We start from the raw sequence: 22,911 nt of genomic DNA, 5'->3' as shown, positions 1-22,911 counted from the left end.
GAGGGGGGAGATTAGCTCTGATTTGAGTTGGGGAGGGGGGAGATTAGCTCTGATTTGAGTTGGGGAGGGGGGAGATTAGCTCTGATTTGAGTTGGGGAGGGGAGATTAGCTCTGATTTGAGTTGGGGAGGGGAGATTAGCTCTGATTTGAGTTGGGGAGGGGGGAGATTAGCTCTGATTTGTGTTGGGGAGGGGGAGATTAGCACTGATTTGAGTTGGGGAGGGGGGGAGATTAGCTCTGATTTGAGTTGGGGAGGGGGGAGATTAGCTCTGATTTGAGTTGGGGGGGGGAGATTAGCTCTGAGTTGGGGGGAGATTAGCTCTGATTTGAGTTGGGGGGGTGGAGAGATTAGCTCTGATTTGAGTTGGGGGGGGAGATTAGCTCTGAGTTGGGGGGAGATTAGCTCTGATTGAGTTGGGGGGTGGAGAGATTAGCTCTGATTTGAGTTGGGGGGAGATTAGCTCTGATTTGAGTTTGGGGGGAGATTAGCTCTGATTTGAGTTGGGGGAGATTAGCTCTGATTTGAGTTTGGGGGGAGATTAGCTCTGATTTGAGTTGTGGGAGGGAGATTAGCTCTGATTTGAGTTGGGGAGGGGGGAGATTAGCTCTGATTTGAGTTGGGGAGGGGGGAGATTAGCTCTGATTTGAGTTGGGGAGGGGGGAGATTAGCTCTGATTTGAGTTGGGGAGGGGGGAGATTAGCTCTGATTTGAGTTGGGGAGGGGGGAGATTAGCTCTGATTTGAGTTGGGGAGGGGAGATTAGCTCTGATTTGAGTTGGGGAGGGGAGATTAGCTCTGATTTGAGTTGGGGAGGGGGGAGATTAGCTCTGATTTGAGTTGGGGAGAGGGAGATTAGCCCTGATTCGAGTTGGGGAGGGGGGAGATTAGCTCTGATTTGAGTTGGGGAGGGGGGAGATTAGCTCTGATTTGAGTTGGGGAGGGGGGAGATTAGCTCTGATTTGAGTTGGGGAGGGGGGAGATTAGCTCTGATTTGAGTTGGGGAAGGGGGAGATTAGCTCTGATTTGAGTTGGGGAGGGGGGAGATTAGCTCTGATTTGAGTTGGGGAGGGGGGAGATTGACTCTGATTTGAGTTGGGGGGAGATTAGCTCTGATTTGAGTTGGGGAGGGGGGAGATTAGCTCTGATTTGAGTTGGGGAGGGGGGAGATTAGCTCTGATTTGAGTTGGGGAGGGGGGAGATTAGCTCTGATTTGGGGGGTGTTCTGGGGTTTGTGTGTGTGGGTGAAGGGGGTGGCGGGTAAGAGTGAGGGAAGCAGATACTGAGCCCACAGGGAGACTGGCTTCTGTCACAGTGAGAAGCTGGTCGATGTTAAATTGGAGGAGAGCCGAGCGATTGTTCCCAGTCTAGAGAAGGTTAAAGGTAGGATTTAATCCTTCAGAATCACGAGGGGGGGGTTCGGATCGAGTGAATATGGAGGAACTGTTTCCAGTGGCGGGAGGGTCGGTCACCAGAGGGAGAGGGAGGGGGACACAGATTGAAGAGAATCGGTATAAGATCCAGAGGGGGTGGGGGGGAGATGAGGAGAATGTTTTTGACCCAGCGAGTTGTTGTGATCTGGAAGGCGCTGCCTGAAAGGGCGGCGGAAGCAGATTCAATAGGAACGTTCAAAAAGGAGGGGGAGTTGGAGAAAGACTTATAAAGACTGGCAGGGCTAGCACGGAGACGAGGAGCCGAATGGCCTCCTGCTGGCTGGGTCACTGAAATGCTGGCAGTTCGACACTGTATAAGTTTTAATCCCTCCTCCTCCTCGACACCCGAGGTCCCAGTTTAGGGGGTCCGGGCTCCCCAGGAACTGTCCCCTTCAGCCGCACCCCTAGATACCCGTCTCTGGCTGGGATCAATGGGGTGCTGAGTGGGAGTGCCTATTCCTGCCCCCCACCCCACCCCGCCACCCACGAACTAAACCCCAGCCCCTGCTCACCCTTCCTTCCTCCCTCCACCCCGACTGAGACCAGCTCGGCTTGGCGATGCCCCACCTGGCCTACCAGCTCAGATCCCGCCATCCCGATCGCGCCGAGAGTTTAGCAGCCCCCCGGGGGGTGGGTTTGGGGAGGGGGTGGGGAAGGAGCGTCTGGGGACCTGAGTCGCTCACCACTGCACAGCCCCCTAACCCGGGCTGACAGGGGGGAGCCTGTGGGTCCCCAGCCTTGCGCCCCACTTCAGCTCACCCCAAAACTCCCTCCCCCTCCTCTCCTCCCCCACCCCAACCTTGAGTCTTGAAGGCCGCTCCCTGTTGGGATGTCGGCAAGCCAATCTGCGCACAGCAAGATCCCACAAACAGCGTTGGGATAATGGCCCAGATCACCTGTTGTTAGTGATGTTGGTCGAGGGGTAAATATCGGCCCCAGGACATGGGGGAGAACTCTCTCCCCCCACCCCCACCCCGGCTCGTCTTCCAATAGTGGCCAAGGGATCTTTTACACCCACCCCAGAGGGCAGACGGGGCCTCAGTTTAACATCTTATCCTGAAAGACGGCACCTCCGAGAGGAGAGTGCGGCGCTCCCTCGGCGCTGACCCTCCGACAGTGCGGCGCTCCCTCAGCACTGACCCTCCGACAGTGCGGCGCTCCCTCAGCACTGACCCTCCGACAGTGCGGCGCTCCCTCGGCACTGACCCTCCGACAGTGCGGCGCTCCCTCGGCACTGACCCTCCGACAGTGCGGCGCTCCCTCGGCACTGACCCTCCGACAGTGCGGCGCTCCCTCGGCACTGACCCTCCGACAGTGCGGCGCTCCCTCGGCACTGACCCTCCGACAGTGCGGCGCTCCCTCGGCACTGACCCTCCGACAGTGCGGCGCTCCCTCAGCCCACAGTGTCTCGAGTTGGTTGCTCTGTGCACTGTTGATTTTGTTGTATTTCAGAGCACGGAACAGGTTAAATCTGGGATGGCGGGTGCCCAAGTGTTTGTGGTGCAGTGTGTGGTTACATTTCTGAGTTGGATTATTGTATTTTTCTGTGTGTGTGAGACAAAGAGAATGAGAGAGACTCAGACAGTGTGTGAGACAAAGAAAGAGATTGAGAGTGAGACAAAGAAAGAGAGAGAGAGACAAACAGGGAGAGAGAGAGTGACAGGGAGAGGGAGAGAGAGGCAGGGAGAGAGAGAGAGAGAGGCAGGGAGAGGGAGAGAGGCAGGGAGAGGGAGAGAGAGAGAGGCAGGGAGAGAGAGAGAGGCAGGGAGAGAGAGAGAGGCAGGGAGAGAGAGAGAGGCAGGGAGAGAGAGAGAGAGAGGCAGGGAGAGAGAGAGAGAGAGGCAGGGAGAGAGGGAGAGAGAGGCAGGAGAGGGAGAGAGAGGCAGGGAGAGGGAGAGAGAGGCAGGGAGAGAGAGAGAGAGGCAGGGAGAGGGAGAGAGAGGCAGGAGAGGGAGAGAGAGGCAGGGAGAGGGAGAGAGAGAGAGGCAGGGAGAGGGAGAGAGAGAGAGGCAGGCAGGGAGAGAGAGAGACAGAGAGAGAGAGGCAGGGAGAGAGAGAGATGGAGGGGGAGAGAGAGACAGGGAGGGAGACAGACAAAGAGAGGGAGAGCGAGCGAAGAAGGGATAGAGAGAGACAAAGAGAGAGAGAGAGAGTGTTCTTTGGGTGAGAGCAGCATTGAACTTATGTGTGATGCCTTCCAGAGTTGAACATCCCGCCACCGTTCACTGTCCAACCCCCCCACTCATCAGCTGCAGGGGGAGAGTGTGGGTGGGGTCGCTGGTCTCAGCGCCCCCCCCCCCCCCCCCTCCTCCGGTTTTGTCCAGTGGGAAAGGCCGGGTCAGTCGGGGTCTATCTCCTCGCCGCTCTGCCTCCCTGATCGAGGGGTTTCTGCCAGACCCCGGTCAGCGGGGCTGGACACTGCCCCTGTGTCCTGAGCCGCCCGGAGAGACGCTCACACACCTGGAGTGGGGAGGATGGTGGGGTATGTCCCTGTGGAACCTGAGGGCTCATGTCCGACAAGGGGCGGGGGGAATTTTGGGACCATTCCCGACACAAGCTGAGCTTCATCCTGGAGAAATCCCACTCACAAGGGAGATAACTGCACATCCTTCCAAACCACTTGCGCCTCTTGTTCACAGGGACTCCGAACGTCTGTCACAGGGGAAGTGATTTTAATTTAAACTCATTCCAATTCCGTTCTCTCTTGAGAGGCTCAAAGATTTTTTAAAACTTCGTTGAGAGAGAGAGAGGAAATTCAGCCAGGGTTTCTGCTCCTGATCACTGTCCAGTGATCCCTGGGTTAGAGAGAGAGAGAGGGGAAATCAGCCAGGGTTCCTGCTCCTGATCACTGTCCAGTGATCCCTGGGTTAGAGAGAGAGGGGAAATCAGCCAGGGTTCCTGCTCCTGATCACTGTCCAGTGATCCCTGGGTTAGAGAGAGAGAGAGAGGAAATCAGCCAGGGTTCCTGCTCCTGATCACTGTCCAGTGATCCCTGGGTTAGAGAGAGAGAGGGGAAATCAGCCAGGGTTCCTGCTCCTGATCACTGTCCAGTGATCCCTGGGTTAGAGAGAGAGAGAGAGGAAATCAGCCAGGGATCCTGCTCCTGATCACTGTCCAGTGATCCCTGGGTTAGAGAGAGAGAGAGGGGAAGTCAGCCAGGGTTCCTGCTCCTGATCACTGTCCAGTGATCCCTGGGTTAGAGAGGGAGGGGAAATCAGCCAGGGATCCTGCTCCTGATCACTGTCCAGTGATCCCTGGGTTAGAGAGAGAGAGAGGAAATCAGCCAGGGTTCCTGCTCCTGATCACTGTCCAGTGATCCCTGGGTTAGAGAGAGAGAGGGGAAATCAGCCAGGGTTCCTGCTCCTGATCACTGTCCAGTGATCCCTGGGTTAGAGAGAGAGAGAGAGGAAATCAGCCAGGGTTCCTGCTCCTGATCACTGTCCAGTGATCCCTGGGTTAGAGAGAGAGAGGGGAAATCAGCCAGGATTCCTGCTCCTGATCACTGTCCAGTGATCCCTAGGTTAGAGGGAGAGAGAGGGGAAATCAGCCAGGGTTCCTGCTCCTGATCACTGTCCAGTGATCCCTGGGTTAGAGAGAGAGAGAGGAAATCAGCCAGGGTTCCTATCTCTGTAACCTCCTCCAGCCCCCACAACCCTCCATATCTGTAATCTCCTCCAGCCTCTACAACCCTCCCTATCTCTAACCTCCTCCAGCCCCTACATCCCTCCCAATCTCTGTAACCTCCTCCAGCCCCTACAACCCTCCCTATCTCTGTAACCTATCCAGCCTCTACAACCCTCCCTGTCTCTGTAACCCCCTCCAGCCCCTATAACCCTCCCTATCTCTGTAACCTCCTCCAGCACCTACAACACTCCCTATCCCTAACCTCCTCCAGCCCCTACAACCCTCCCTATCCATGTAACCTCCTCCAGCCCCTACAACCCTCCCTATCTCTAAACACCTCCAGCCCCTACAACCCTCCCTATCCGTGTAACCTCCTCCAGCCCCTACAACCCTCCCTATCTCTAAACACCTCCAGCCCCTACAACCCTCCCTATCTCTGTAACCTCCTCCAGCCCCTACAACCCTCCCTATCTCTGCAACCTCCTACAACCCTCCGAGATCTCTGCGCTCCTCCAATTCCGGCTTCTTGACCATCCCCCCGATTCCCATCGCTCCGCCATTGGCGGCCGTGCCTTCAGCTGCCTACGGGGACCCTGAGCTGTGGAATTCCCTCCCTGAACCCTCTCCGCCTCCCTCTCTCTCTCTCTCTCCGTCCCTATCCCTCTCTCTCCTCCTTTCAATACCCTCCTTAATAATGACCCCTATGCCCATACTTTTGGTCGCCCTGTCCTGGGGCTCCCTGGGTTCATGCCCTCACTGTCTTGAGTCATGGAGTCCCTCAGAGTCCCTCTGTCTTTCACCTCGGAGCCCCCCCAGAGCCTCCCACCGCCAAGGAAGGACCTTTCAGCTTGGAAGTGAAGTCACCCTGGTGAAGGGTGGTGCCGAGGGGTGGCTATGAAACGTGGTAGCCAATTTGCGCATAGCAAGCTCCCACAGAGGAAATCCTTTTGCTTTTGGTGACGCTCGCTGAGGGGGTCAACATTGACTCACTCGGTTTTGGCTCCGAAAGTAAGAGTCGGGCCTGGTCGCTAGGCCTCAGGCCTCTGTGTCCCCTGGCTCTGAGGTGAAAGTGGTGGGGGGAACGAGGGGGCGATGTTTTAAGGGCGGTGGCGGGGGGGGGTTGTCTCTGGTTCAGTCCGCTGGGTGGGGTTGAGTCTCGGGCCCATTTATGTGCCTCACCCCAGCCCCACTCTCCCCCCCGGCAACAACACCCAGGATCCAAGGCCCCCGTCTGCCTCTGGAGCCGGGTGAGGTGAATCTCTGACTGAACGACTCCCTCGGGACTGCGACAGTCGAAGCGGTTTAATTATTTACCACCATCTTATTAATCCCTTGGCCCGTTGGACGGGGGCCAAGGAATGTTCTGGAACTCGGTGCACGGGCGAGATCGGCCTCTTTTCTCCTGTCGGAGATGAGTTTTCTTTCTGAGGAGAAACGTTTGATCGTATCGGATGTCTGAGTCGCACCCCACTCCCCCCCACCAGCTTTCAGGTTTTAAACCCCCCCCCACCCCCGCTCTGACCCCTGTTTAATTTTGTGTGGGTGGAGATGGTGATGGACCCGCTGTGATGCCTCCCTTTGCCGACCTGCCCTGTGTTCCCCCGCTGCTCCAACACCACTGGACAGAGTCAGTGTTCGGAACAGGAAGAGGCCATTCAGCCCCTCTCTTGGGTCTGTTATGCAGGAATAGGAGGAAGACATTGCGCCCCTCTCAAGCCTGTTACTTTGGAAAGGAAGAGGCCATTCAGCCCCTCTCAAGCCTGCTACACAGGAACAGGAGGAGGCCATTCAGCCCCTCTCGAGCCTGTTACACAGGAACAGGAGGAGGCCATTCAGCCCCTTCAAGCCTGTTCCTTCAACTAATCAGATCACATCTGATCTGTACCTTAACTCCATCTACCTCCCTCGGTTCCATAACCCTCAATCCCCCCCTTACCCAACAAAAATCTATCAATCCCTGTTTTGAAATCTCCGATTGACTCCCACCACCCTCCCCGCGTCCCCCCCTAGCCTTGACAGCTTTTTGTGGGGTGGGGGGGAGAGAGTTCCCGATTCCCGCTCCCCTTTGTGTGAAGATGAGCTTCCTGACATCCCCCCCCCTCTGAATGGCCTGGCTCTAAGTTTAAGGCTCTGCCCCCTCGCACTGGACTTGCCCCCACCCCCCGTAATCGTCGACACTCGAGGGCAGCGCAGGGGCCCAGAGTCTGTGCGGCCTGTCCCCCGGAGATTAACCTTCTCCCCCCCCCCACCCCCGGCACAACGAGAGCACAGGGCGAGCGGGAGCGTCCAAGAGGACAGCTTGATAGCGCGATGCCCCCTGCAGTCGAATATCCCGCCGCCGCCGCCGCCGCTCTTTAACCCGGATTGCCCGTGTCAGCTGGGGAGCTCTGCCAGCTCGGCGAAGGGGGGTGGGGGTGATGGTGGGGGTGGGTGAGGGGCCGGTGAGGCGTGGTGGGATCTGGAATCTTCCTGTGCGGCGGCCGGCACTTTGTAACTGACCCGATCGTCCGTTGCGGCCCTGGCAGAGGGTGGGTGGGGGTGGGGGCATGTTGTGCGGTGCCTGGGGACTGAGTGACGGGGAACTTGACGCTAGCCTTGGAAAAAGGCTTCAGCGTGGAGGGAGGGCTAGCACCATGTGACGGGCCGAATGGACTCCTCCCTTCCCCCCACACCCCACTCCGTGTCTGCCCCATGCGCAGACCCGAGAGCGAGCTGCCTCGCTGTCATGGGAAGCAGTGTTTCTCTGCGGGGTTGGGTCTATTAATACATCCCCTTGTTGGTTACCTCACAAACAGCCTCATCGGATAAATATTTTGAGCGGGGGGGGCACGTGGCCAGAACCCTTATCTCACCGTGACTGGCTGCTTCTTATCTCAGCTGTCTGACTCCACTAAATCATCCCTCGTTTGATGGATAATGTATGTCCAACAGCAGACACGAAAAATCCCTGTTTCCCTCTCTCTCCGTGACCCTCTGACTTTCTCTGTCTCTCTCTCTCTCTCTCTCTCTCTCTCTCTCTGCCCTTCTCTCTGTCCTTCTCTCTCACTCTTTCTCTCCTCTCCCTTTCTCTCTCTCTCTCTGTCCTTCGTGCTCTCTCTCTTATTCTCCCTGTCTCTCTCTTTCTCCCTTTCTGTCTCGTTCCCACTCTCTCTACATCGCCCTCGGTCTCTCTCTCTGTCCTTCGTGCTCTCTCTCTTATTCTCCCTGTCTCTCTCTCTTCTCTCCCTTTCTGCCTCCTTCCCTCTCTCTCTCTACATCGCCCTCGGTATCTCTCTCTCTCCTTCTCTCTCTCTTTCTCTGCCCCCTCTCTCCGTCCTGCTCTCTGTCCTTTGTGCTCTCTCTCTTTTTCTCCCTGTCCTTAAATCTCTCCCATTTTGCCTCGTTCTCTCTCTCTCTCTCCATCTGTGTCTCATTCTATCTCTCTGTCCCTGTCCTTCTCTCTGTCTGTCTATCCCTTTGTCTCTCTCTCTCTCTGTTTCTGACTCTGTGCTGAATTATCTGTCTGTCTCTCTCTCTCTTTTTGCCTTCTCTCTCTCTCAGCCTCCCTCTGTGTCTCAATCTGTCCCTCTCTCTGTCCTTCTCCCTGTCTGTCACTCCCTTGGTCTCTCTCTCTCTACTTCTGTCTCTTTGTCCTGAATTATGTCTGTCTGCCTGTCTCTCTCTGTCTACATCGTTCTCTCTATGTCTCTATCTGTCTTGCTCAGTCTCTCATCTGCTTCTGTCTCTCTGTCTTTCTCTCCGACTTTCTCCATCTCTGACTCTTTTTTCTCTCTCCCTCTCTCTCTCTCTCCCCCACTCCTCACCCCTCCCACAGTGTTCCCTGCCACTGACCTGCAGAGAACTGGGTAGTGAGGGACAGAACAGCTATAAACTTCAAAACAAATCATTTGATAACTCAGTTTAGTTACACACCACCTTTAACAGGGGTTAGATACAGAGTAAAGCTCCCTCTACACTGTCTCCATCAATCACTCCCAGGACAGGTACAACACGGGGTTAGATACAGAGTAAAGCTCCCTCTACACCGTCCCCATCAAACACTCCCAGGACAGGTACAGCACGGGGTTAGATACAGAGTAAAGCTCCCTCTACACCGTCCCCATCAAACACTCCCAGGACAGGTACAGCACAGGGTTAGATACAGAGTAAAGCTCCCTCTACACCGTCCCCATCAAACACTCCCAGGACAGGTACAGCACGGGGTTAGATACAGAGTAAAGCTCCCTCTACACCGTCCCCATCAAACACTCCCAGGACAGGTACAGCACGGGGTTAGATACAGAGTAAAGCTCCCTCTACACCGTCCCCATCAAACACTCCCAGGACAGGTACAGCACGGGGTTAGATACAGAGTAAAGCTCCCTCTACACCGTCCCCATCAAACACTCCCAGGCAGGGGAGATGATGTGTAGTGTACAGTGATGTATTCCTGCTGTGCTGATGGTGATGGTGGAGTGTCTCTAGGACCATGCGGTTGTGCTCACCCCGTTTACAGTATTGTTTTCATTGAATCAATCAGGAAGTAATTATGTCAACTTTAATCAAGGCAGATACACTGGTACATTAACTCCTGAACTCCTAGACAGTCCTAATCATAAACTCTGTGTGTCTGTCTCTCTCTCTCTGTCTCTCTCTCTTTGTCTCTGTCTTGCTGCCTGTCTCTCTCTCTGTCTTTGTCTCTGTCTCTCTCTCTCGCTCTGTCTCTCTCTCTCTGTCTCTCTCTCTCTCTCTCTGTCTCTCTCTCTCTCTCTCTCTGTCTCTCTCTCTCTCTCTCTCGCTGTGTCTCTCTCTCTGTCTTTCCTTCGCTTTGTCTCCCTCTCTCTGTCTCTCACTGTCTCTGTGTCTTTGTCTCTGTCTCTCTCTCTCTATCTCTCTGTGTCTCTCTCTCTCTCTCTGTGTCTCTCTCTCTCTCTGTGTCTCTGTCTTTGTCTGTCTCTCTCTCTCTGTCTCTCTCTCTCCCTCTGTCTCTTTCCCTCTGTCTCTCCTTCTCTTTGTCTCCCTCTCTCTCTCTCTCTCTGTCTGTCTGTCTCTCTCTCTCTGTCTTTGTCTGTGTCCCTGTCTCTCTCTCGCTCTCTCTCTGTCCATGTCTCTCTCTCTCTCTCTCTGACATTTTCACTCGGTTTTTCCCAGTCTCCCTTGGTGGAGAGCCTGAAGGCTCTGTTCTGCTGTGGGCTGACAATCGGGACAGTGCGATGGGGGTTGTTCGCGAGCGGTTCAGAGAGGGGGCCGAGAGGACGGACAAGTGATCAGCCGGGACCCCCTTGCTTACTACCCCATACCTCCTGCTGGAAAAGGGCGGGGGGAGACCCGAGCCGAGTGTGATGGCTCCCACAGTCTGATATCCCGCCACGCTCGTGTTCTCGGGCTGCTCTCTCCCTGGCGCCCAGGGAAGAGCATTGGGGACGTCCTGTGGGGGGTGGGGGAGGGGGGCCTCGGAAAATGCCACGGGAGGGAAGTGGGCAATTCAACTGCGGGAGGCATCGCAGGCCCTCCCGCCGACCCCGCCCACCGCCCCTGTCCGCGGCAGAATTCTGTTTGGTTCGGAGATGTTTGGATCACAGGGAGGAGGGAGCGGGGAAAGGCGGAGAGGAGTGGGGGTGGGTGGGGGTGGGTGGGTGGGGTGGGTGAGGGGGGGTGGGAGAGCGGTAGGGGCGATGAAAGGGAACGAAGTGGCTTTTATTTTGCGGCGGCAGCTGCTACTGTGGAATGTGGGGATCATAAAGGATTGGGCGGGATGATCAAGCGATTCGGCAGCAGCAGCTGGGTAGGTATCTTTGCAAATCCTACCGTTTGATCCTTCGATTAGAGAGAGAGAGAGAGAGAGGGAGGGAGGGAGGGAGAGAGAGAGGGATAGAGGGAGAGGTCTGCTTTTGTTGTCAGGCACATCAAAGGGAGACTGTCTGGGTCAGAGTTGTCAGTCGTGTTATAACCTGCAAACGGCTTTTTAATCGCGACTCACAGTCTTGCAGGCTGCGGAGAGGCACGGACGCGACCGGTATGTACGGGTTGTAACTGGGAGGACGGAGCGCAGGCTTGGCCAGACTGGACCCCTCGGAGACTCCACCGACCCACTGGGTCTCTCCTCCCCGCCAACCCCACCGCTCAATCCCTCCCTCTGTCTTTCCCGCCTCCAGACACGACTGTTCCCACCCTCTCCTCCCCGGACTCACGTCCCCCGGTAAACATCTGCCCCTCTTGAAACTCTGCTGCCCACCACCCCCCCTCTCCGTGTCCGAACTAGCACCGAGTCCTGTTCTCTCGTCACCGCCCCCCACCCCCACCTGTGCTCGCTGACCCACACTGGCTCCCGGTCCAGCAACACCTCCATTTTCAAATTCTCACCCTCGTTTTCCAATCGCTCCTCACCCCCCTCCCTACCTCTGTAACCTCCTCCAGCCCCCTACAACCCTCCCTATCTCTGTAACCTCCTCCAGCCCCTACAACCCTCCCTATCTCTGTAACCTCCTCCAGCCCCTACACCCCTCCCTATCTCTGTAACCTCCTCCAGCCCCTACACCCCTCCCTATCTCTGTAACCTCCTCCAGCCCCTACAACCCTCCCTATCTCTGTAACCTCCTCCAGCCCCTACACCCCTCCCTATCTCTGTAACCTCCTCCAACCCCCTACACCCCTCCCTATCTCTGTAACCTCCTCCAGCCCCCTACACCCCTCCCTATCTCTGTAACCTCCTCCAGCCCCTACAACCCTCCCTATCTCTGTAACCTTCTCCAGCCCCTACAACCCTCCCTATCTCTGTAACCTCCTCCAGCCGCTACAACCCTCCCTATCTCTGTAACCTCCTCCAGCCCCGACAACCTTCCCTATCTCTGTAACCTCCTCCAGCCCCTACAACCCTCCCTATCTCTGTAACCTCCTCCAGCCCCTACACCCCTCCCTATCTCTGTAACCTCCTCCAGCCCCTACACCCCTCCCTATCTCTGTAACCTCCTTCAGCCCCTACAACCCTCCCTATCTCTGTAACCTCCTTCAGCCCCTACAACCCTCCCTATCTCTGTAACCTCCTTCAGCCCCTACACTCCTCCCTATCTCTGTAACCTCCTCCAGCCCCTACAGCCCTCCCTATCTCTGTAACCTCCTCCAGCCCCTACAGCCCTCCCTATCTCTGTAACCTCCTCCAGCCCCTACAACCCTCCCTATCTCTGTAACCTCCTCCAGCCCCTACAACCCTCCCTATCTCTGTAACCTCCTCCAGCCCCTACAACCCTCCCTATCTCTGTAACCTCCTCCAGTCCCTACACCCCTCCCTATCTCTGTAACCTCCTCCAACCCCTACAACCCTCCCTATCTCTGTAACCTCCTCCAGCCCCTACACCCCTCCCTATCTCTGTAACCTCCTCCAACCCCTGTTTATATATAGAATAACAGATACCCGGGAGTGAGTTACAGACTGGAATCTAATCGAGGGGTTCAGGTGGGTTTATATATAGAATAACAGATACCCGGGAGAGAGTTACAGACTGGAATCTAATCGAGGGGTTCGGGGTGGTTTATATATAGAATAACAGATACCCGGGAGTGAGTTACAGACTGGAATCTAATCGAGGGGTTCGGGTTGGTTTATATATAGAATAACAGATACCCGGGAGTGAGTTACAGACTGGAATCTAATCGAGGGGTTCGGGGGGGCTTTATATATAGAATAACAGATACCCGGGAGTGAGTTACAGACTGGAATCTAATCGAGGGGTTCGGGGGGGGTTTATATATAGAATAACAGATACCCGGGAGTGAGTTACAGACTGGAATCTAATCTAAGGGTTCGTGGTGGCTTATATATAGAATAACAGATACCCGGGAGTGAGTTACAGACTGGAATCTAATCGAGGGGTTCGGGGGGGTTTATATATAGAATAACAGATACCCGGGAGTGAGTTACAGACTGGAATCTAATCGAGGGGTTCGGGGGGGTTTATATATAGAATAACAGATACCCGGGAGTGAGTTACAGACTGGAATCTAATCGAGGGGTTTGGGGGGTTTATATATAGAATAACAGATACCCGGGAGTGAGTTACAGACTGGAATCTAATCGAGGGGTTCGGGGTGGTTTATATATAGAATAACAGATACCCGGGAGTGAGTTACAGACTGGAATCTAATCGAGGGGTTCGGGGGGGTTTATATATAGAATAACAGACACCCGGGAGTGAGTTACAGACTGGAATCTAATCGAGGGGTTCGGGGGGATTTATATATAGAATAACAGACACCCGGGAGTGAGTTACAGACTGGAATCTAATCGAGGGGTTCGGGGGGGTTTATATATAGAATAACAGATACCTGGGAGTGAGTTACAGACTGGAATCTAATCGAGGGGTTTGGGGGGGTTTATATATAGAATAACAGATACCCGGGAGTGAGTTACAGACTGGAATCTAATCGAGGGGTTCGGGGGGGGTTTATATATAGAATAACAGATACCCGGGAGTGAGTTACAGACTGGAATCTAATCGAGGGGTTCGGGGGGGTGTAAGTATTTGTAAATTAATGTTTTCGATGTGTTCTGTATGTCACTTGCAGTTGGTGTAACTGAGGCCTCCATTTTTAGGTTGTGTTCGAGGCCTCTGGTTGCCATGGTGCTCCCCTGGCCATTGCTATGTCTGGGCCTGGTGCTTTGGGCCGCTCGCCTGCATGGAGATCCCCGCACGGCGCCCAGAGTCCAACTGAGCTTTAAAGGTAAGGACCTCGATCAACAGGGGCCTGGCTTCCTCCTCCTCGCGGAGAGGAGCCTCGAGGGCGCCTAACCCCCTCATCCCCTCTCGCGGAGGGGGGCCGTGGCTTGAAGATAAGCCTCCGGGCCTCTAACACAAACTACTTGCATTTTTGTAGCGCCCTGTTGCAGTCAGACGTCCCCGACGCCTGTCTCACAGACGTGATTAACAAACAGAAGTTGACCCCGAGCCACGCGAGGAGACGTGAGGGACCAGCAACCGGCAGCTCGGGGTCGAAGTGATCGGTTTTTAAGGAGCGTCTTAAAGGGAGAGAGAGAGAGGGAGGAGGAGAGGTTTAGGGAGGGAATTCCAGAGCTCAGGGCCGCCCCCCAGGCAGCTGAAGGCCCGGCCGCCAATGGCGGAGCGATGGGAATCGGGGGATGGTCAAGAGGCCGGAATTGGAGGAGCGCAGAGATCTCGGAGGGTTGTAGGAGGGTTACAGAGATAGGGAGGGGTGTAGAGGTTGGAGGAGGTTACAGAGATAGGGAGGGTTGTAGGGGCTGGAGGAGGTTACAGAGATAGGGAGGGTTGTCGGGGCTGGAGGAGGTTACAGAGATAGGGAGGGTTGTAGGGGCTGGAGGAGGTTACAGAGATAGGGAGGGGTGTAGGGGCTGGAGGAGGTTACAGAGATAGGGAGGGGTGTAGGGGCTGGAGGAGGTTACAGAGATAGGGAGGGGTGTAGGGGCTGGAGTAGGTTACAGAGATAGGGAGGGTTGTAGGGGCTGGAGGAGGTTACTGAGATAAGGGAGGGGTGTAGGGGGCTGGAGGAAGTTACAGAGATAGGGAGGGTTGTAAGGGCTGCAGGAGGTTACAGAGATAGGGAGGGTTGTAGGGGCTGGAGGAGGTGACAGAGATAGGGAGGAGTGTAGGGGCTGGAGGAGGTGACAGAGATAGGGAAGGTTGTAGGGGCTAGAGGAGGTTACAGAGATAGAGAGGGTTGTAGGGGCTGGAGGAGGTTACAGAGATAGGGAGGGGTGCAGGGGCTGGAGGAGGTTACAGAGATAGGGAGGGGTGTAGGGGCTGGAGGAGGTTACAGAGATAGGGAGGGGTGTAGGGGCTGGAGTAGGTTACAGAAATAGGGAGGGGTGTCGGGGCTGGAGGAGGTTACAGAGATAGGGAGGGGTGTAGGAGCTGGAGGAGGTTACAGAGATAGGGAGGGGTCGAGGCAGCCATGGAGAGACTTGAGCTCCCAAGTGTGTGAAATGTGGTAAAGTGGAGTGTATTTGAAGGTTGTGATGGGTGGCAGGACAGGTTGAGAGAGCGGGTGATAAAGCAGACAGTATCCTGGGCTTTATTAATAGGGGCATCGAGTACAAGAGCAGGGAGGTTATGTTGAATTTGTATAAAACACTAGTTCAGCCTCAACTGGAGTATTGTGTCCAGTTCTGGGCTCCGCACATTAGGAAGGATGTGAAGGTATTAGAGAGTGCGGCGCTCCCTCAGCACTGACCCTCCGACAGTGCGGCGCTCCCTCAGCACTGACCCTCCGACAGTGCGGCTCTCCCTCAGCACTGACCCTCCGACAGTGCGGCGCTCCCTCAGCACTGACCCTCCGACAGTGCGGCGCTCCCTCAGCACTGACCCTCCGACAGTGCGGCTCTCCCTCAGCACTGACCCTCCGACAGCGCGGCGCTCCCTCAGCACTGACCCTCCGACAGTGCGGTGCTCCCTCAGCGCTGACCCTCCGACAGTGTGGCGCTCCCTCAGCGCTGACCCTCCGACAGTGCGGCGCTCCCTCAGCGCTAACCCTCCGACAGTGCGGCGCTCCCTCAGCACTGACCCTCCGACAGTGCGGCACTCCCTCAGCACTGACCCTCCGACAGTGCGGTGCTCCCTCAGCGCTGACCCTCCGACAGTGCGGCGCTCCCTCAGCGCTGACCCTCCGACAGTGCGGCGCTCCCTCAGCGCTGACCCTCCGACAGTGCGGCGCTCCCTCAGCGCTGACCCTCCGACAGTGCGGTGCTCCCTCAGCGCTGACCCTCCGACAGTGCGGCGCTCCCTCAGCACTGACCCTCCGACAGTGCGGCGCTCCCTCAGCACTGACCCTCCGACAGTGCGGCGCTCCCTCAGCGCTGACCCTCCGACAGTGCGGTGCTCCCTCAGCGCTGACCCTCCGACAGTGCGGTGCTCCCTCAGCGCTGACCCTCATGCTTTATGTCCTCCTATTGTTCCTGTGCAACAGGCTCGAGAGGGGCTGAATGGCCTCCTCCTGTTCCTGCGGCCTGCTGTTGGTAACAGGCGGCGCTGATGTCCGCGTGGGGGTTGGGTTTGCCTGTCCGGAGAGGGTGACCGTGGCCCGTTTGTGCCGATGTTGCGAGGGGAGTTCAAGCTGTGATTACTGGTGAAAAATGCCATGTCTCGATTTTCAGGCCTGGATGGAAAACAGAGCGAGCTTTAGTCTGACAAGAGCATTCCCGGAAAGGAGAGGCATTCTCTGCTGAAGTGTCCCATCGCTTCCAAGTACTCCTTCTGCTTTCTGTCACACGTACTCCTCGCTCCCTCCTCCCCCCTTCGCCTCCCGGGATGGGTTGGGTCAGAGCCCTTGCCGCTGCTGCTGCTGTCGTACACAGGAACACGTCCCCAGCCTCCATCCCTGCCCTGCCCTGCCCTGCCCTGGGAGCTGCTCTCTGTCCGTGAGGCTGCAGGCCTATCCTGCTGCTTGTCCTCAGTACCCCTGGGTGGGGAGGAACGGGCTGGGGGGGCAGAATCAGAGCACATCCCTTCTTCCGACAACAGTCACTGCCAAGTGTATCTGCCTTATCAGTGTATCTTTGAGTCTCGCTCTCTCTCTCTCTCTCTCCATTTCTCTCTTTCACTTTCTCTCTCTCCCTTTCTCTCCCTCTGTCTCTCTCTCTCTATCTCTCTGTCTCTCTCTCTATCTCTCTCTGTCTCTCTCTCTCTATCTCTCTCTCTCTCTCTGTCTCTCTCTCTCTCTCTCTCTCTCTCTCTATCTCTGTCTCTGGGTCACACTAACCCACATTCACTGATCTCAGACCCCACCCTGAAGGTCCCGATGATGGGGGCTCTCCACTGAGTCTCCCCCTGTGCTGAGAATGTGTTGTTGAACTGCTGGAGACCATTCCTCTGTATTCCCAGCTCCGTCTCTGCCTCTATCCCCGGAGTGAATACTAGGCTTCTCGGCTGTGACTGCTTCACTGAGACTCCCACTTCCATCCCCACAGCCTCCCAAGTAGCCCGAGCTGCTGCCTGCAGTTCCGCCATCAACCGCTGCACTCAGCCCTTCTCCACCTGGGGACTGAGAGCTGGTGAGCTGATCGACTGCAGGAAGCATCACAGGCAGATCCAATTCTGCATTCATGATGTAATCACTCACACACAATCACACACATTCACAGACATACTCTCACACACACATGCACACAATCACACTCACATACACACACTTACAGACATACACACACACACTCACACACACAACACTCATACACACACTCACAGACATACTCGCTCACACATGCACACAATCACACTCACATACACACACTTACAGACATACACACACACACTCACACACACAACACACACACACTCTCACAATCTCTCACAATCACGCACACACACACACACACAATCACACTCACTCACACACACACAATCACACTCACTCACACACACTCTCACAATCACACACACACTCTCATAATCACTCACACACACACACTCACAAACACACACACAATCACACTCATTCACACACACTCTCACAATCACACACACACTCTCACAATCACTCACACACACACACACACAATCACACTCATTCACACACACTCTCACAATCACACACACACTCTCACAATCACACACACACTCTCACAATCACTCACACACACACTCACAAACACACACAATCACACTCATTCACACACACTCTCACAATCACACACACACTCTCACAATCACACACACACTCTCACAATCACACACACACACACACACACACTCACAAACACACACACAATCACACTCATTCACACACACTCTCACAATCACACACACACTCTCACAATCACTCACACACACACTCACAAACACTCACACATTCACACTCATTCACACACACTCTCACAATCACACACACACTCTCACAATCACACACACACTCTCACAATCACTCACACACTCTCACAATCACTCACACACACACACACACACACACTCACAATCACACACACACTCTCACAATCACATACACACTCTCACAATCACTCACACACACACACACACACACACACACACAATCACACACACACTCTCACAATCACATACACACTCTCACAATCACTCACACACACACACACAATCACACTCACTCACACTCACACCCTCTCTCACACACATACACACATAAACACACACGCTCTCTCACACGCAAACTTGAATGGTGGCCTGGTGGGTAATGTCACTGGGTCAGTAACCCCAGGGGCCCAGGCTAATGCTCTGGGGGCGGTGGGGGGTGGGAGAGAGACACGGGGTCAAACCCCACCCCGGCCGCTGGTGGAATTTAAATTCAGTGAATAAAATCTGGAATCGGAAGCCAGTCCAACGATCATCGATTGTTGTAAAAAAAAAAAAAAAAAACCCCCATCGGGTTCACTCGTGTCCCTTCAGGGGGAGGGGGAAACCTGCCGTCCTTACCCGGTCTGGCCCTACACGTGACTCTAGGCCCCCGCGCAGCCGCGTGACTGCCCCTTTAAAACGGCCGAGCCGGAGGACCCTCAGTTCAAGGGGGCGATTAGGGGACGGGCAGCGGATGCCAGCGACGCCCACGTCTCCCTTTAACAAAAGAGGCGAACGGAGGGATAGGTTCACAGTCCGTGAGCTCTCCTGAAAGGGCCCCATTCAGAGGAGCTGAGCTGGTCAGTAATTTCACCAGGGCTGTCGCTCCAAACAACAATCCCCTCTGATATCACCATGTCCTTCTCAAATTCCTTCAGTTCGACCAGCGCTGGCGCCTGTGTGGGTGAGGCCAGCACTGAATGCCAGTCCACAAACGTGGCATTTATTAGCCTGTGGAGCTCAGAATGCACAGAGGGGAGCGATTCAGCCTCCTAAGCACCATCAACACGTTGCCGTCCCTTTAAATGGCTTCTGTTCATCTCCAACTTCGCGACGTTGACAGGAGGGGGTAAACCTCAGCTCAGGGGGCCTCCCCCTCCCCAGCTTCCGAGTCGAAAGGTTGTGGGTTCGAGCCCCCACTCCAGAGACCCGAGACCCCACAAGTCAGGCCCGACGTTGACCAGCGCAGCGCTGAGGGAGCGCCCGCACTGTCGAAGGGTCAGTGGCTGAGGGAGCGCCGCACTGTCGGAGGGTCAGTGCTGAGGGAGCGCCCGCACTGTCGGAGGGTCAGTGCTGAGGGAGCGCCGCGCTGTCGGAGGGTCGGTGCTGAGGGAGCGCCCGCACTGTCGGAGGGTCAGTGCTGAGGGAGCGCCGCGCTGTCGGAGGGTCGGTGCTGAGGGAGCGCCGCACTGTCGGAGGGTCAGTGGCTGAGGGAGCGCCCGCGCTGTCGGAGGGTCAGTGCTGAGGGAGCGCCGCACTGTCGGAGGTGCCATCTTTCGGGTTGAGCCATTAAACAATGACCCGTCTGACCTCTCTCGTGGGTGTAAAAGATCCCACGGCCATTACTGGAAGAAAGTGGGGCTTGGGGGGGGAGTGAGTTGCCCCCGAATATTTATCCCTCAACCAATGTCACTAAAAAAAAAAACCAGATGATCTGGGTCATTTTCACGTTGCTGCTTGTGGGATCTTGCTGTGCGCAAATTGGCTGCTGCGATACAACAGGGAGCGCAGTGGAAAATCAGAACATCCCATTGGTTGCGAGGAGCACTGAGGTGTTGAGAGGCGATGGAGACTGTTATTCAGGGTCTTATCTCCTCAGAGCTCCAGGCGACTTAGCAAGTCACGCGTGAGTCCCCGGGTCACTGGCGGCCAGTCCCTGGGTCACTGGCGGGCGGTCCCCGGGTCACTGGCGGCGAGTCCCCGGGTCACTGGCGGCGAGTCCCTGGGTCACTGGCGGGCGGTCCCCGGGTCACTGGCGGCGAGTCCCCGGGTCACTGGCGGGCGGTCCCCGGGTCACTGGTGGCGAGTCCCCGGGGTCACTGGCGGCCAATCCCCGGGTCACTGGCGGCCAGTCCCCGGGCCACTGGCGGCCAATCCCCCGGGTCACTGGCGGCGAGTCCCCGGGTCACCGGCGGCCAGTCCCCGGGTCATTGGCGGCGAGTCCCCGGGTCACCGGTGGCCGTTCCCCGGGTCACCGGCGGCCAGTCCCCAGGTCACCGGCGGCGAGTCCCCGGGTCACCGGCGGCCAGTCCCCGGGTCACTGGCGGCGAGTCCCCCAGGTCACTGGCGGCCAGTCCCCCGGTCACTGGCGGCGAGTCCCCCAGGTCACTGGCGGTGAGTCCTCTGGGTCACTGGCGGTGACGAGGATTCCGCGAATGATCCCAGCCTCCCTCAATCTGTCCGCTGAGCTGAGTACCTGTCCCCAGTGGGTGCGATGGAGTCTCCCGAGCTGTTGGCTCCTTCCTGTCGGATCCCAGCCGCTTCCTGAGTGAAGTGGACGGGAAGCGGACAATTTCCTGACTGCTCAGAGCTGCCAGTCCTTCTCCCTTCCCCACGTAATCCTGCCTGTGACATTGTGGATGACCTGTTTCCCAGGGCAACGGGGGGAACTCCCCTCTGCCCAGTCACAGTCGAAAGTGAAGGAACTGAATTTCCATAGCACCTGTCAGCAACTTAGGACGATGTAGAGGGAGCTTTACTCTGTATCTAACCCCGTGTTGTACCTGTCCTGGGAGTGTTTGATGGGGACGGTGTAGAGGGAGCTTTACTCTGTATCTAACACCGTGCTGTACCTGTCCTGGGAGTGTTTGATGGGGACGGTGTAGAGGGAGCTTTACTCTGTATCTAACCCCGTGCTGTACCTGTCCTGGGAGTGTTTGATGGGGACGGTGTAGAGGGAGCTTTACTCTGTATCTAACCCCGTGCTGTACCTGTCCTGGGAGTGTTTGATGGGGACGGTGTAGAGGGAGCTTTACTCTGTATCTAACCCCGTGCTGTACCTGTCCTGGGAGTGTTTGATGGGGACGGTGTAGAGGGAGCTTTACTCTGTATCTAACCCCGTGCTGTACCTGTCCTGGGAGTGTTTGATGGGGACGGTGTAGAGGGAGCTTTACTCTGTATCTAACCCCGTGCTGTACCTGTCCTGGGAGTGTTTGATGGGGACGGTGTAGAGGGAGCTTTACTCTGTATCTAACCCCGTGCTGTACCTGTCCTGGGAGTGTTTGATGGGGACGGTGTAGAGGGAGCTTTACTCTGTATCTAACCCCGTGCTGTACCTGTCCTGGGAGTGTTTGATGGGGGACGGTGTAGAGGGAGCTTTACTCTGTATCTAACCCCGTGCTGTACCTGTCCTGGGAGTGTTTGATGGGGACGGTGTAGAGGGAGCTTTACTCTGTATCTAACCCCGTGCTGTACCTGTCCTGGGAGTGTTTGATGGGGATGGTGTAGAGGGAGCTTTACTCTGTATCTAACCCCGTGCTGTACCTGTCCTGGGAGTGTTTGATGGGGATGGTGTAGAGGGAGCTTTACTCTGTATCTAACCCCGTGCTGTACCTGTCCTGGGAGAGTTTGATGGGGACGGTGTAGAGGGAGCTTTACTCTGTATCTAACCCCGTGCTGTACCTGTCCTGGGAGCGTTTGATGGGGACGGTGTAGAGGGAGCTTTACTCTGTATCTAACCCCGTGCTGTACCTGTCCTGGGAGTGTTTAATGGGGACGGTGTAGAGGGAGCTTTACTCTGTATCTAACCCCGTGCTATACCTGTCCTGGGAGTGTTTGAGGGAAGATTGTGCCGAGCAGGAACTTCCTGGTGAAACCTGCGTAAAATGGGACTATTTTTAAATCGAAACCTTGGGAAATGACTTGTTTCCGGCTTCCTGAGGTAATTCTGGGAATTGCAGCATTTCTATCCTGTCGTCTGCTGTTCCCAAACTGATATCCCGGAAGGGTGAGTGAGATGTTGTTCTGCTGGGATCAAGGTTATTGGCCTTGGGAACCTGGGAATTATGCTGGAGCACTTTACACACTCCCTCCGCCTCATGTCCATGTCAACCTGGAGGCCGAGAGAACCGGAAGGTTTCATCTGTGATTCAGAAAATCATGGGTTCAACCCCACTGCAAAATACACAATCTAATAATTCCCAATACCTCGGTGTAGTACTGAGGGAGCCCCGCACTGTTGGAGGGTCGGTGCTGAGGGAGCGCCGCACTGTGGGAGGGTCAGTGCTGAGGAAGCGCCGCACTGTCGGAGGGTCAGTGCTGAGGGAGCGCCGCACTGTCGGAGGGTCAGTGCTGAGGGAGCGCCGCACTGTCGGAGGGTCAGTGCTGAGGGAGCGCCGCACTGTCGGAGGGTCAGTGCTGAGGGAGCGCCGCACTGTCGGAGGGTCAGTGCTGAGGGTGCGCCGCACTGTCGGAGGGTCAGTGCTGAGGGAGCGCCGCACTGTCGGAGGGTCAGTGCTGAGGGTGCGCCGCACTGTCGGAGGGTCAGTGCTGAGGGAGCGCCACACTGTCGGAGGGTCAGTGCTGAGGGAGTGCCGCACTGTCGGAGGTGGTGTCTTCAGGATGATACATTAAATCCCCATCTGCCCCCTCACGTGGGTGTATTGGAAGAAGACCGGTGTGAGAGGCGGGGGTGGATGGTAGAATTCTCCCCCGGTGTCCTGCGGCCGATATTCATCCCTCAACCAACATCACTGAAAACATAATGATGTGGCTCATTATCACATTGCTGCTTGTGGGGTAGCGCTTTGTGGGATCTTGCTGAGCGCAAATTGGCTTCCATGTTTCCTACATTACAACAGGGAGCAGATTTCAGTAAAAACAACTGCGTCTTTGGCTGAGAGGAGATTTGAGGAATCCTGGAATTGCGAAAGATGCTTTCCAAAATCAAGTTGTTTTTTTATATAAAAATACCACAAGTGGGTTCAAAAGTGCAAAGTTATCAAGAGATATTTGAGGCAGCCAAACAAAAGCCCGGTCAAAGAGGTCAACTTTAAGTTGCTTCTTAAAGGAGGAGGGAGAGAGAGAGAGACGGGGAGGTGGAGAGG

At 55.9% G+C, this 22,911-nt stretch overlaps 1 protein-coding gene across 1 annotated transcript in view; it reads left to right on the top strand.

The window, feature by feature from the left end:
- The first annotated feature begins 13,648 nt into the window (after positions 1 to 13,648).
- The window catches only part of sema3gb (sema domain, immunoglobulin domain (Ig), short basic domain, secreted, (semaphorin) 3Gb), a 31,976-nt gene continuing 22,713 nt past the window's right edge, over positions 13,649 to 22,911 (top strand). The window contains exon 1 of the mRNA XM_078537205.1: positions 13,649 to 13,751. Coding sequence (XP_078393331.1) covers positions 13,649 to 13,751 — 103 coding nt within the window. The remainder of the gene's footprint in view (positions 13,752 to 22,911) is intronic.

The sequence above is a fragment of the Cetorhinus maximus genome, unplaced genomic scaffold (genome assembly GCF_964194155.1).
Source record: "Cetorhinus maximus unplaced genomic scaffold, sCetMax3.hap1.1 HAP1_SCAFFOLD_2053, whole genome shotgun sequence".
NCBI classification, from domain to species: domain Eukaryota; kingdom Metazoa; phylum Chordata; class Chondrichthyes; order Lamniformes; family Cetorhinidae; genus Cetorhinus; species Cetorhinus maximus.
Note: the sequence above shows the minus strand (reverse complement) of the source record. Positions and strands in the feature narration are given on the sequence as shown.